At 35.0% G+C, this 16,602-nt stretch overlaps 1 protein-coding gene across 1 annotated transcript in view; it reads right to left on the bottom strand.

The window, feature by feature from the left end:
• ADGRL4 (adhesion G protein-coupled receptor L4) overlaps positions 1-16,602 on the bottom strand; it is a 110,196-nt gene that overhangs the window by 12,406 nt on the left and 81,188 nt on the right. Inside the window, exons 12-13 of the mRNA XM_072834195.1 lie at positions 15,001-15,221; positions 14,812-14,878 (exon numbers count right to left, since the gene is read on the bottom strand). Coding sequence (XP_072690296.1) covers positions 14,812-14,878; positions 15,001-15,221 — 288 coding nt within the window. The remainder of the gene's footprint in view (positions 1-14,811; positions 14,879-15,000; positions 15,222-16,602) is intronic.

Raw genomic sequence — 16,602 nt, forward strand, 5'->3', positions numbered from 1 at the left:
TCACTTTTTCAATGTCATATGGAGCCACATGTCAGATAGAAGCCATTCGATGGAATTAGTATTTATTCCTAAAGGGAGAAAGGTTCACCCCTTTTGGGATCTTACGGCCTACTGCAACATATTGTATGTATGCCTGTTAAGTGGATTTTCGGATCACATTATGTAGTTTTAATAAAGTAACACTAACTAAGTAAAGAATTAAGACCCAAATGTTTCCAAGTACACTGTGGGTTAAAAGTCATCCTGATAAAAAATATATCAAGTGAGACAATGACAGAACTGATATTTTCCCTACTCTGAGAGTAAGTTATTTGCTAGCTAAATTGTAAGTCCATGTAAGTGAACCAAGTTAGAAGATCTAATCTAATTTGATAAAATATTATTTAAAAATTCAAATTATTAAGAGGACTAGTTGCAGTATGCATTCAGATCCACAGTTTTCATTCATAGTTAAAGTCATTCATAATCAATGCAACATATCATTTCTCTAAAGTCAGTAATACGGGTTTAGCAGTGTCTTTTAAAGTTTTCTACTGAGAGTTTTAAAAAGTAATGTACCACTGGAAAACAGACGCTGCCGAAGGCAGATGCTTAACTGCTCAGCCACCCAGGCGTCCCATGACTGGTCAGTTTTATTTAACTCTTTGTATTTTGCTTTCCTTCTATGTAAAATACGAATGAAATGATAACATTTAACATATAAGGATGTATGTATTAAATAATTCACATAAAGTACTAATAGTGCTCAATATGTAAGTTCTCAACAAACATCAATTATTACCACTAATGGCTATTATGCTTATATGAAAATGTGTTCTTCCGAATTGTCTCAGTATTTGACATGCCCAATGGTAAATATAATATTCACTCCACAGTTGGATAAGAATTATTTTGTGATGTAATCTCATTGGACCTATAAATAGCACCTTATATCAGAACTTAGATCTTTCAGTCTTTATTTTGGACAATATGATTTCAATAGAAAACAGATGGATCTTCTCCTACTTTCAGGACTTTCCTTTAAAATAATGTCAGCAAAATAAACACTTCAACAATAAGTCAATAATGTAATATCATTCAACAATAAGGCAAATATTTATTGCTCATACAGTTTCTCATTTTTTTGTTGAAACTCCTCTAGGGTCGAACTGAAATTTCCAGGTCAAAATCTGGATATCTTTAGGAAGTTTATAGAAAAGGTAGGAGTATTCCGAAGGGCAATCCAGATACCTTAAATATAAGAAACATAATCTTCATGAATCCAATATGATATTCTGGGATATTTTATGGGAGAGGATAGTTATCTTCAATCACTCTCGTGTAGAACAGAGGTCAGGAAATTTTTTTCTGTAAAGGGACAGATTGTAAATAGCTTAGGTTTTGAGGGCCATATCCATATGGTCTCTATTTTCAACCACTGAACTTTGCCATACCATTAAAGAAACCATAGACAATACACAAACAAGTGAATGTGACTGTTTCCCTGTAAAAAATTATCTATAAAAACAGACTGTGTCCATTGCCGACTCTTGGTCTAGAGTTTAAGATACATAAGAGTTAGGACTTTTTTTTTCTATTTTATTCATTGACATATTCTCAAGGCCTCGAACACTGGTGTATGGAAGATGCTGAATAAACATTGGTTGAATGAATAAAAGGATGAAGGATGGTATACCTAAATCCCAGGTATCCTTTATGACCTATGTAAAAGAGCATTCAACCATTAATTTGATTAAACAGTAAAATAATTATTTTTAATTTTTCATATCTTGTAGATTTTGACAAAATGATATCTTATTAGGAATCTACTATCCAGGGATCCCTGGGTGGCGCAGCGGTTTGGCGCCTGCCTTTGGCCCAGGGCGCGATCCTGGAGACCCGGGATCGAATCCCACGTCGGGCTCCCGGTGCATGGAGCCTGCTTCTCCCTCTGCCTGTGTCTCTGCCTCTCTCTCTCTGTGTGACTATCATGAATAAATAAGTAAAATCTTTAAAAAAAAAAAAAGGAATCTACTATCCATAGATACAGCAATAATAACTGAGGGATATTTATACATTATTAAAATGTATTGACCCTCTAGGAACAATTTTGCATAAGGGGAAAGGATGAAGGTATACCTTCTTTATTTTATAGGTGGATACCTCGGGTATACACAATATTTTGCATCTAACAGAAACTGTAGACGCATGGATTTTATGATATGTATTTCTTAAATACAATCTTTAGCACACAGGTAGGTCACAACAAATGTCTTAATCACAAGTAGACAGACTACTGCCTCATTAGGAGGTGATTAAATCTCCTTTGTTAAGATATAAGCAAGGAAATATGTTCCTTGTGTATACTTACTATAGAAAGAGAGGACAGAGGTGTATAAATACTTACATATATATGTACACATACATATAGGTCATTTGAGTGTTACTTCACATTTAAAATAGAGCTTGCACAATTAAATGCAAAGAGGTATTTAAAGTTTTAAAGGTAATTTTAAAGGTAAAAATAGAAGGGACGTAAGATTGCCCCCAAATTTTCCTTTTTGAACTTTTGAAAGATGCTTTTATTCTTTTAATTTCATTTTTAATAGCACTGTCTACAGGGTTGGCATTATTACCCTTGTGCATATGTTAGAAATCCAGGGCACAGAAAGAACCCATTGTGTATACTTTTTTTTACCAGTTGGATTGCTTTTGAAAACTTTTCACATTATTTGGCCAGGTCCTCATTTTATTCAGTTAAATGTAAAATGCCAATCTTACAATTCTGAGTGAAAGAGTTCCATAAATAGATAGATTGATGTAGATAGATACATACAGCAGTTGTTTTTAAGGAGAAAAGAAATGAAGGAAAAGTGATGTGCTATAATGCGAGCTTCATGTATTTTCTCTTCTGAGAAGACTTTTCAAAATAATTCCATTTCCATGATCGTGATGATTTCTCTAAAGTTCTTTGGGGGAAAGGTGTGAACATTTTTGACTAAATACTGTGTTTGGTACATCATTTATTTATTTACCCAGCAGTATTACCTGAGTAATTACTACCTGATAAACCTCAAGGATAATATAGTGAGAGAAAATCCATAAAGCTTTACTCTCAAAGAACTTATAGTCTCCTGGAGGAGACAGATATGAATCAGTTCCTAATCCATTATTCACACCAATACCTGTATAATTATAAATTGAGGGAAGTTTTTTTTTTTTTTTTTTTTTTTTTTTTTTATGAAGGCATCTCACAACAACAACAAAATACGTTATAGATCAGTGAGTCGGGGAGGACTTGCCTCAGAAAATGTTGCTTGAATAGATCTGAAAGACAAACAGGAATTACCTAGACAAAGGGATAGCTGGAGGGAAGTGACAGGGAATGTTTTAGTGCCAAGGTGCTGGGATGGGAAGGTACATAGAACCTCCTAGAAACTGTAAAGCCATGTGATTAAAACACAGAGGCCCACGGAAGGGTCATGTGAGACGAGGCTGCTCAGCACACAGGTGCCAGAACATGCAGTGCCTCCTAAGTAAGCATCCACTTGATGCCTGTTTGCTGGTCACAGTCTTTTTAAGGTTGGTTGCCCAGTGTTCTGTTCAGTTTGGCATTTGAGTTTTTTTTTTGCTGACACCTTATTAAAATAAGCCAGGGAAAATTTGGTAAGCTCCACTTCCACCCTGTCATGTCTCTTAGGACACTATGTGAGAGTCACCTGCGTAGTGACCATGCTGACTTTGACATGTGCTCAAATATGTATGACAGCCAGCAATATCCCACCTCTCTTTCCAGACCCTACCCAGATATGGTGTAAGCACCACCTTCCGCTCACGCTCCGGCATGAGTGCTTAGGGACAGCTACCTTCTTCATGATCCAGGGTAGTGGGAGAAAGATTCAAAATGGCCATATTGTCCAGCACACGGTGCTCTGACATTTTTTAATTTAAAGAAATTGCTTTTGAAGACAGATTTTTTTGAATAGAGCTGTTTTATAGGTCCATCAATAAAATGAAACCAATTTGAATGTTTTTTATTACCTACTTTCATTCCTAAAAAGGTCCAGATTTTGGTGACTGATAAATGAATATGGTCACCCCTATTGTATGTAGGCTTTGTTAAAAAGTTTAGATTTGGCCCCAAGAGCAACGAAGCCAAGACAGATGTAAATAACGGTAAAGAAATGTTCAGATTTGTTTTTCCAAAATATTACCTCAAGCATACTAATGTGTTGTCTTATGGTTGTTTGTTTACATATGTCTCCCTGATAATACTTTTTGCCAGCAAAGTCTCTCCCCTTAGTTTCTAGCACATCCTTATTTGGGTCTTTTTTTGGGTGGGGGTGTCTTTAATACTTGATAAAGTTTTGGCCTATTCTGAAATATTCAAAGCATTGTACCTTTTTTCCTAGGTTTTTTTTTTTTCATACTATCTGTACTTTCATTTTGATTTCATACTACCTATGTTGATAAACATTAATTAAATAAAATATGGATTTTTAAAAGAACACAAAAGACTTTTTTTTTCTAAGAAAATAAATTTTCTAAATAGAAATATGAAATTAAGGGTGATTAAAAATGGGTGAAGCACTATACTCATCTCTCAGCTTTTTCTTAATAGGAGAAAAATGGAAAAAAAAAAGGAATTTAAGCAATTAGATGTCAAACAGGGCATTGAGAATTACTTATTTATGAATATCAATTAATAGAATAGTAAACCTCCAGACTACCTGTTTTCCACATATTGATCTATATAGTCTATATAGTCATGATTTTAGGTAGAGCATTTTGGTCAGTTGTTGAATAATCTTGGCAAGATTTAGATAAAACAAAACAAAATGGGGGAAGAGATATTTATAGTGGACAGGATTTCCCTCATTTTCAAGAAGATGAAAAGTAATTTATTTTAATACCTTTACTAAGTAAAATAAAAATTGAAATTTTATAAATAATTTCTAGAAGGTCTGTAGTTGCTAGGTCTTTCATAACTTAGCCTAAAACCATTTTTGAAATCTAGAAGATAAGAAGAAGTTCTTCAGGGGCCTAACAAAATATGCTCCGTTCAAAAGGAAAGGATATGTAGTAGTGAAACTGTACAATGTGACCCTGGAAAGCATGAGCTTGTCTCTACCACTGGGTAGGTGGGTGATTCTGAGTAAATTACTTAAATTCGCTAAGCCTTAGTTTTCACTTCTTGAAAATACAGACAAAATGGTGGCTCTTACCCTAACACACGGGAATTAAGCTCTATTGATTAAAGCCTGTGTCCTAACAGTGAACACCTTGGGCTCTCTTTTTGATCAGATTTTTTTTTTTTTTTCATCAGAAGGAATTTTAAATGTTCCTTTCTTGGGAAACTCTGAAACTAGACATGACACAACATTTTCATATGAGAGACAGAAATCAAGACAGAGCCCCACAGATAATCCATTCTCTCAATCTGAGTCTTTGTATTTTGCAGAGAATACTGAAGGAGACCAAGGGATATAATAAATACTTAGAGGGAAGATAAAATATTGTCTCATGTGTAGAATAAGATCTCTGCAAATGCTAATAAGGACTGATTCAAAGGGCTTGCTTCTGTTGCAGACCAGCTTCAGCTAGGACATTGTTTTATGTTCAAAGGAAGATCAGAGGTATCACAACAATCAGGATACATACTGAGCTTTTAACCAAGTTTAAGGATTTTTATGACTTCTTAGTGAGTAGAAGCTTGATTTACCCATTGCTTACATAAGAATGTACATAATTTGATTCAGTATAATAGGTTCTTCTCAAGGAATTGATGTACTTCTTTAAAAAGTTACAAATAGTAGAAGCCCCATAGGGGCTTCGTATTTATAAATAGAGTCAAGATTATAGTTACTAGATCTAGTGAAAATCTAGTAAAACATTATCTCTCACTAAATGCTAGGACTATTTTTATTGTGTTGTACTACCTAAGCTTTTTGTGAGGATTAACTGAAGTGTAAAAAGGGTTTTGTAAAGATTAAAAGACTATACAAATATGATGTGAATATTAATTCTAACGATATCTTGCACTACCAACTCACCTTCACCATAACGTGATGTAACATCCTTCACTGTAAACCTATATTTATTAAAAAATATCAGTGACGAACTTTACCTTGGCCAGTTTTTCCTAATTGGGCTTGAGAGACCCAAGGGATGTTTTCAATATATTTTTTCAGATCTCTAATTTTTATAAAGTTATTCAATTTTTATGAATTTTTTTAGTACAAATCCCAAGGAGATTTTCTATGAAGGTATTTCCAGTAAGAATATAACTCCCATATATGAGAATATATTGAAAACTACAAATGTATTATTTATGTTTTTTTTTAACTTGTTCTTTTAAAAATTCTAGCTACCTATTGTTTCAAGAAGGTTGGAATACCACAAAAAAAGTAACAAAATGTTACAGGTACTGAAATGCTTATTGATATATAACATGAAGAAATGGTTAGAATTTTAAAATGCCTTGAACCACAGAGGTCACTAAACAATGAATCTAAAGAATATGGTGCCACTAAATTAAAAGATGTAATTAAAATGTTGATGCTGTTATCCACAACATGTAAAATTTGCAGTGGTTAGTGTTTCTAATATAGCTTCAATGGGGTTATCCAGAGGACATTGCCCAAACTATGATTTTAATTCTTTTTTCTTTTATTTTTGCTGTTCAAGGAAAGCTGTAAAATGCAGCTATATAAGATGCTTAATATCTGAGTATAGACTAGTGATTTCTAATGGAAAGAATCCAGGATATCATTCCCCAAGGGATATATGGTTATACCGGGACTCCTTTGGTTGTCATGTCTAGGCAGTGGTGGTAGTGGTGCTACTGGCATCTAGTGAGTAGAAGGCAAAGATGCTGCTAAGTTCTTTATAAGGCACAGGACAGGTCCTCCAACAGACATTTGGTCCAAGGTGTCAACGGTGCCATGGTTGTAGGACTCTGGTGTATCCTTTCTTCCCTTGGATTTATAAATTCCAGCTTAGCTATTTAGACTCTATAGTAGATAATAATATCTAGAATTGGTAAAAATGTCAGAAAAGACATTCTTAAATATTGTTTGTATAAGTATCCTTGAAGTAAATGTTTTGGAGGCAGTTTGTAAATTTAAAAATCTGTCTCTACCTGCATTTCTACTTTTAAGAAGCATTTATTAACAATTTTATATAATCATATATGTAACTATATTGGAACAAGAATTCTCTGTGCATGCAGTATTATTTATAACAAGAAAATATTAGAAACCAATTAGATGTTCATCAATAAGGAAGTGGTAAAATAAATTAGAGCATAATATGGATAATATGTAATGATAAAATTGGTAGAATTGTATATTATAAGAAAGAAGGATGAATATGATATATTTCAGGTTATAAATGACTCAGGTTTTTTGAATTTGTAATCAATTTTTTTGCTTAAACTTATATAAGTGTGTGTGTGTGTGCACACACCAAAGGTCTTGAAGGATGCAGAACAAATACTAAGAAAAAGAACTGTAATAAAAAATATAAGTGTGGGATAAAATATCCACTTTTTACTCTATATAGTCTCATAATATTTGCATTTCTTTCAAGTTTGTGCAATTGGTGAAACTAAAAAATGTAACAAGAATAGCTTACGTAATAAAAAACATACATACTGTCCGTTGTGTAAGGGTTATGTGAGGAATAACCCTGAATAACCTTCACTTTTTTTTTTTTAAAAGATTTTATTCATTTATTCATGAAAGACACACAGAGAGAGAGAGAGAGAGAGAGTGAGAGAGCGAGAGGCAAAGACAGGCAGGGAGAGAAGAAGGCCCCATGCAGGGAGCCCAATGATCCTGGGGATCAAGCCCTGGGCTGCAGGCAGGTGCTCAACTGCTGAGCCACCCAGGCTTCCCAGGAATTCACTTTTAAGGAGGCTTTAATAGGCATTTCCTGGCGAAAGGGAATTAAGAGATTGTAGACATAGAACAATTAGAGGAGGACACTATAAAGAACTGAGTGGAATTCTGGGCAAACCTAAAAGGAAAGGGGTAGGAGTAGCAATATAGAAAACACTCAATTATAAGGGTTGTGATTTAAATTCAAATGAAAGCTCACATTTTTAAAAGAAAAATGCCTTATTCGGACATAGTGTAATTAGTATTTGCCTCAATCAAGCAAATTCTATTCTTCAATACTGAACATGTCTATGGGAAACTTCAATTTCTTACTTAAAAGTCAAATTATTTTCACCAACTCTTTTTTATATTTGTGTACTTGAATCTAATCGCTTGTGCAGTTTTAGTTGAAAGGATTCAGCATTAAAGATTAAAAATATTGAAGAAAGAAATGAATTATGGAAATTATCTTCAGTTTGCAGCTTGCTTTACAAAGATTTTAGAAGCCTCTTTCTTGTACAGCTCAATCTTTCAAAAGCATGGCTAGGCCTTTTTATGTATAGTTACAATCTTAACGTTTTAAATTTAGTGATTCCTAGATAGAATCCGCGGGGTCACTGGTTCATACTTCAGAATTCTAAGAGATCCTTAATATTAATGAGTCAACACCTGAGGAAATACTCTCATTTGATCAATGAGGGGAATGTTGCTGCTCAAAGACCTAAATTGTTAACACTTATCGGAGTAGATTAAAAGCGTGAACATTGCTTTGAAACAAAATACCTAGGGGTAGAAAAAGCCACCAGTGCTGATCCCATTCAGTTCTTACTCATTTACATATTGTCTTAAAGGCATTTTACATTATAACCTCAAACCAGGTGAGCTCAAGAGTTCCATTCATAAAAACAAGCAAATATCATCTGTAGGGCCTAGTCTCCAGTCTATAGAAGAAATGCAAGAATTCCACGTGTGAATGAAAGGTATTGCCATTGTTCTACAGAGACGTCTACTCTGGCATACTGGTCTTCCCAGATTTGTTTAGAGAAAGTCCCAAAACCAATCTTAATCCTCATTTAAGACTTGGCCTAACAAAATCACCGCTAATCATCTATTTATATTTGAAGGTTCACTTACCTTTATCCTATCTTTTTATTCTATTAAATTTTTATTGCTTTTCTTAAGATATTTTACACTTTAATTTCAGTTAAGCTTTCTCTGGCAGACTGTATTAGAGATTTGTAACAAATTCCAGGAAGTAAGAAGCACGTATATTATAATTGTATCTTGCTATAATTAAACAAATGCTGTCTTATCTTCACCAGTATTTTAAAAATTAGGATCTATGCTTAAATTTATTTTATATATATATCTATATGTAAATGTATATACATATGTATACACACACACTGTATTGGCCAAAATACATTCCCTTGCATACAATTTTTGCCTGTGCAAACCATGGCTTTACAATTAGTCTTTATTTTTTTAATACAAAAGGTATAAATTAGGGAGACAAACATTGCCCTCCAAATTATTGTGCATTCTCTTATTTTAATTTTGAAGAGTGGATGTTTTTCCTAAAACATTTATTTTTGCTTTCACTATAGCTTTGTTGTGTAGGGCTGGCCCTGATATCTTCATTTTATCTGTTAGAAATCCAGGGCACAGAGTGGTCGCATAGCTTAAGAAGGATCTCACGGTGTTTCTTCTTGCCTCATTTGTTACTATGGTCTTTATTAACAGATTAATTAAAATACAGAGATAATTATTAAGGACTTGCTAAATATTTCTATATTCCGGGATGACCAAAAGGAGTCAGTTTTATAGTCCAGGGTTCATAGAGAATGCAATGTGAATGTTGCTCTGTAGAGAATAACTGCAGTTTACTGAATGGAGGCCCTTAAGGTTGTGTACCAGAAATGACACTAATAATTGAGCAAGATATAGCCAGTAAATGAAGAAACTCATACCTCTCTTTGGGTGTTTGGATATAGGGGATGGGTAGCATGACACGCAAGGAAAATTACCATGTGCAACAAAAACAGAGCATTAACAGCACTGTAGAAGGTTTGAATAAAAAGTCTATGGGAGTACAATAGAGGAAGAGATTGGTTAAAAATCTGGAAAAGTTTTCATCAAGTCCTGTATTAGTTAATAATAAGATTGTAGTCAGAACTGTGCACAAGGGGGTAGGATTATTGAGTGCAAAGGACCAAGAAAATATTCAAGAAGAGCAAGTATTCTAACAAGGATGAAGTTTTGGGAGAGGCTGTTTTGTGAGGTTAGGCAGTGTGGGGGGGTGGGGAAAGCTGAAAAAAAAAAAAGCGGGGTTCAGCTAAGTGACTGAGAACTTGACATTCCAGCGCATAGAATTTGGCCTGTAGGTGAAGTGGAGTATCAGCCTTGGAATTAAGAAAGCAGGTGTGGACTCAACTTGACAAATTCAACTTCACGAATATGGGTTTCAGCTCAGGTCACTTACAAGCTGTTAATCAAGCTGTGTAATCAACCTTATGCCTCAAGTTTTCCAGCTTCAAAATAAAATAATCACACACACGCGCACACACATATACATAGCCATTTTTGGATTGTTTGAAGGATTAGATTAAATGTGCCAACACACAGAGAATGTTTAGATTATTGTCAGGAATACAATAGGGTTAAACATTAATGTTATTTTTTTATTAATAGTTGCCATTGCCAAGTCCCACAACAGGCTCCTGCTCCACAGGGAGTCTGCTTCTCTCTCTCTCTCTCTCTCCACTTATTATGGATGGATTAAAACAAAATTGGAAAGAAGGGCAGCAGAAACATAAGTCCTAAGGCAACTGCAAAGTAAAATGAAAATGTGCTCCTAGTCTCAAGTTCTAGAATCAGTATTTATTTGTAGACCTAGAGCCTTGAGCCAATCACTTAACATTTTGAATAGCATCCTATTTTTTGTTAACTATAAAATGAATAGATAATAGCAATGTGGGTGATTAAAGGAGACTGAGTATTAGCTGTGAGCAGTAGCTGATTAACAACTTATGCATTTAAGAACTCCTATTATTAATACTGGAATATGAGGAAGATATAGCAATAGTTTGATCTTGAAAGTAGAAAAGAAATGGGTAAGTTTATGGAGGACTTAATTAATAGCATCCAAACTAGGATGTAATGAATCCATGAAATGATGATTCTTGACTATTCTTTTTTTAAATATTATTTTTTATTTACTTACTCATTTATTTGAGAGAGAGAGCACACACACAAGGGGAGAGGGGGCAGAGGGAGACAGAGAAGGAGAGAAGCAGACTCCCCAGTGAACCTGTACCCAATCTGTGGGGCTGGATCCCAGGACCTGAAATCATGACCTGAGCCAAAATCAGGCATCAGATGTTCAACTGACTGAGCCACCTTGGTGCCCCAGATGCTTTACTATTCTTAATAACAGATACATGATGATAATTTTGTTATTTCTGGCATTGTCACCATTGACAATGGTGACCATTATGTCTGTGCCCTTTGTTTACCTTCAAAAGAAATCTGTCACGTTTATGGGGCTCCTTGGCAGACACTTCAGTTCACATCAAGAATCTGCTGTCAAACCAAATTTACCTCCTGCCCTATCTATAAACAAGTTCATCTTTCAATGAAGACTTGTGGAATGATTATCAAGCTCATATTGATATCTCCCACATCTTATCAACATCACTTATATTTTATTATATATCACTCTTTTGACTTGTTTTGTCTTGCTTTATTCTCATTGATACTATAATGGGCAGGGGATAATTCTTATATTTCTTTTGTTCTCTCATCATGCTCATACCACCCAATTAACACAGTAAACTTAATTATATGGCTTGGCATCTTTACCTATCAGAATATACCCAAACATAGAATAATGATTTTTTTAAGGGGGGTGGGGCAGAGGGAAAGATAATCTCATGCAGGCTCCATGTTCAGTGTGGAGCCCGACATAGTGCTCGATCTCACGACCCTGAGATCCTGACTGGTGCTGAAATTGAGAGTTGGACACTTAACTGACTAAGCCCCTCAGGTGCCCTGGGATAATCATTTTCAATTCAGTAGATCGATGGAGATGAGTGTGGGCAGCATAGTTGGTTCTCAGGTACTGTCCCTTCATTGATAAAGCTCAACTCCTCTGCTGTTGGTGGCTGGAAGGACCCGATTACCTCTTGCTGATGGAGCTTCCTGATATCACTTTGGTTTGGTTTGGTTCTTACTATTGGTAGCAATCTTGGCTTATGTGGTGGCCTCCACTTAGATGGTATGTATGATTTTCTTAGTGTTTATAGAATTTCCTTTCCATCTTGGCTCCTTTTATTCTTCAGAGAATGACCGTCAAGTCACCATTTAACCTCTCCTTTATTCAACCCATTCTTTCGGTTGTGTATAATTTCCCTTTGACCTGGCCACCTTCTGGGCAACCCTACAACTTATGTCCACTTCCCTAACTTTCCTGTGTTTATAGAATAGCTGGAGTCTTGTATGTTCCTTCATTATTTTATTCCTAGGCATGCTATACAATAATCCTTTCCTTCCCTGTTGTCAAAAAATACTCCAGTAAGCATGCAGCTTGCGGGAAACTCCAAACAAAAACAAGTCTAGTTTCTATATTCAGATTTGGCCAAAAGTCAGGGGACGTATGTCAAGCTCTCATAAAAATTGGCTCATTATACTCAGCTCTTATATATTGAGGAGGCAAGAAAATCAAATCAGACTGGCATTTGATCTGCAATCAGAATGAGATTTTACTCTTTCTATATATTTCTGATCCCATTGTCTACAAACCTTCAGAGTACTTGTCCACATCTTGTCTTCAAAAAGATAGAGGAGTATCTGCCTTTTTTTCCCCCCCCCCCACTGGCAGCAAAAAGAAAAGCTTTTGCACTCCTCCAAAGGTCAAGGACTCCTAATTCTATACCACAATCCCTGGAGCACCCATCTCCAGTCCTCTTATTGGGCTACAGCTGGTCCTACTGTCTCTTTATCACACTGTGGGAAGTGTCAGACCCAAACTGTTAGTAGATCTTTTTCAAATGTTTGGTACCCACTATTTCTGAACTAAAGATGCATACTATTCTGGGACAACAGGATGGGTCTCAACACTGTGTCATACAGCTAAATAGTAACATTAGAACAATGGAACAACAACATAGAGCTGAATAATAACAACAACAAATAATCACAATGGCAACAATAATAGTGATTAGCCACTATTAGCCCAGAAAACCAAGAATAACTAGAATAAATGAATTCACTTCAATTCAGTAATTAAGGAATTTCTGCTGCCTTTAAAGATACTAAAAAAGATAAACATTATTCAGTTTTAGAGTAAAACTGAGGTGCCTCATCCATTTCTTAAGTAGACTGACCCTCGGGTTAAATGGAATGATTATCATACTGAAACTATGGAAGATAAATTGGTTCATTAATTCCAGACTAGGACAGTGTGACGTTATTCATTTAGGCTTCTAAGAAAGTTTGCAGGACTCATTTTTAGATAAGCCCATCTAAAGTCTGTGGACTTTACTGTAAGATAATCCAAAGTTATATTTTTCCCTTACATAAGCAAAAATAAAAAAAAACCATTTCAGGGAACACTTTCCATTTCTTACTTAAGAGAAAAATACTCCTATTTTTCTTGTTTTCACTATAATATCTAGCCTACTACTTTTCATCTTAATTATAAGAAATTACTGATCCAAAGAATGTTTGGCTTGTACAAAATAATAAGAGATGGTCCATTCTGTAGAGATGGAATCAGTAAAATCAGAATATATAGAAAGTGTGTTTACACAAAATACTCCTGTCAGGGCAATACATGAAAGTATGTGAAAGGGACAACATTCAGTCTGTATTCTCATGGGGGTTGAAGATTTTGGCATTGGAATGAACTAACTCTGAAATTGCTGTAGCTGAAATCTAGCCAATGATTTCTTTTTATATTACTAGATTCATTGGGAGAATTATAAGCATTTTTCTGTGATGATTAGGAAATATAGCCTCTGAATGCAATTTATTTCACCCATAGCATTAAAAAATAACCATTGGTGAAAATGCTCTGCTTGACATTTCAAGTCTTTCTCCATTTAGCAGCTTCCTTACAAATATAAAAACACAAGGGGAAAGAGTGAGAGAAGAAACAATTCAAAAAAGATAGCTAGCTTATGGTCAAAACATATGGGACAAAGTTGTCCAAAATATCGTCACAGCTCCTCCATTGACAATTCATTCCATTCTAGAGCCTTGTCAGACCTCCCAGATTCACTGACAGACTATTATATTCAGAATGGCTTTGAAAAGTTACAGCACTTAGAAATGCTCTTGAGACATCTAAAAATGTCTTTATTTAGAAAGGAACATATAACACCTGCCAAATTTGTAGGTTTGAAACCACTTCCAATAAGAATTAAAAGGCCCTCTTCCTCACTGAAATGGGACTATCAATATATGACTTGTCGGCTCATGAGAAATAGTGGGTTCTTGTCTCTGACGTTGCAATTTAGTTTAAAATCACTTTCATGATGACAGGGTACATAGGATGATAAAACTATAAAGATGACAGTCTAATCTTCAAAGATCACTGCTCATTGATAAAAGATTAAATAACACAAACATCTGAAATGCCAGATTATCAGCTGTTTGGCAAACTCTCACTATTGAAGTACGCTGAGACACTACTGATAAGTGAAAAATGCTTTTCCTATATGAGGTGCAGAAATATATCCTCCTCCTCTGGGAGGGGCGGATGAATTATAATACCTCTAAATTTAAGATGTATATATATATATTTTTCTCAATCATGATGAATACATGTAAAATATTAATAAATAACATACTGTAAAGTTCTCAAAATTATTGTTTTCCCTGAGTAATGCCCTATTGCAGAGAATTTTAATCATCACATTTTGGATTTTCAACCAATGTTAAATATACGTACAAGAATGATTAGACATGCTGGTCCTATAAAACTCCAAATAAAGTTGTTTTCTGTGCTAAGCCAACATCTGAAAAGTAAATAATAAGTCTATAAATATGTTTGTATGTACTTCACAAAGCAACATTTTCAATGTATATGAAGCATATTCAGAATCGCATTTCAAATACTTATGAGATCATCTTAACTTACACTTTGGTGGTGCCATAATATCTATATCCTAGTGATGCTGAAAATCCAACTACCACAGCTGGGCTGAGATAGCCAAAGATATAAAAATTCTTGTGCAGAAATCCTTTGTTGTAGATGACGCCCACAACAATGAGATAGAGGTGTATGCCTTCAATGCACATCCATGCGAAGGCAGCTAAAAAGAAATAATGCAGCAGCCCAGCAATGATTGAACAGAAGAGCTAGAAGTCAAAGAAAGAAAGAAACTGTAAGCAATGTTTGCTTTAACATTAGCATAACATAAAATCCTGACTTTCTCCTTAAATCATGCCACTCCATGTAATGCTTGATCACATTAAAATATCCTCGTCAAGTGCCAGTTTTTCAAGACGTACTGCTTCCAGCTGAGCTTCACCAGTGTGAAGCATCAGTTGTGAAGCAATCTTGTCATAGAACTAATTTACTGTTCTTGTCCAGAGACTTACATTTTTATATATTTATATCATGTGATAAGTTGTGGATTCCTCACATGCAAACCATGATACCTTAGTGACTGTGTTATGACTTAAGTTGATTTGTTTGGGAAATGCCTTTCCTTTCCTTAATTTTATTCATGCTCAGAGAGTGAAAATAACTGATTTCCTTGATTAACAATAGTATCTTGATTATTGTGGCAAACATTGAAATTATAAAACAAACAAATGATAATATATTTTACAAAAATATCCATTATGGAATCACTTTAAGTTGTAGGACTATCAGGTAAATTTGAGATGGATTTTGGTTAAATATAACTTAATAGTATTTACTTGCATAGAATTGGAGTTAGGCTTATAAGAACAGTAAAAGAAGTATAGTTACACACTCCCGTAATAATAGAACTATCTATTGCTGGAAAGAGAACACAATACACACTTACATACCTATTATAGTACTTAATAAAAGAGTATAATCCAAGCATGATGAGATTATATATTAAACATCCAATTGGGGAGTACTATGTAAGGTTGGGAACAGAGAGATTACTGGTGATCAAAATTTGAGAACTACTTTAGTAAGGAAGTGAGATTGAAATATGGCTTGCAGATGGGAAGAACTTGATGGGTGAAATAGAATTGAAAATAAACACTCTAAGGAATGGTTTTGGGGTAAGGATAATGAGGAGATGAAACTGAAGGAGGAACTGGGCATTGGAAGATGGTGGGTGGTATGTAAAATTGGCACATGTCAGGAGTACCACTGCAAAACAAACAAACAAACAAACAAACAAACAAACCCAGATATGAAGTCCATAGTCTAGGGATACTATTTAAAATAGATCTACTTCAGAGGAAAACACTGATAACTGGGGATTAATGTCAGTACTTGAAAGATTTCTAACAGGGATGGAAATATGGAGGCAATTTAATGTCTTGCGACCTTCGCATACGCTTCTCCAATCTCTACCTGCAGGGAGGGCAACTGACCTAGAGCTCTAGCTGTTACACCAGGAAAACCATTGCTGCGTTCATCTTCCCCACAGGCTGCCGCTACACAGAATTCCTCTATCACATGACTCTGGCTCGGGGTCTCCTCAAAGGACTCCTTGACAACCACATTGAACTTCCCTGAGAATGACACTGC

Source organism: Canis lupus, chromosome 8, assembly GCF_048164855.1.
Source record: "Canis lupus baileyi chromosome 8, mCanLup2.hap1, whole genome shotgun sequence".
NCBI classification, from domain to species: domain Eukaryota; kingdom Metazoa; phylum Chordata; class Mammalia; order Carnivora; family Canidae; genus Canis; species Canis lupus.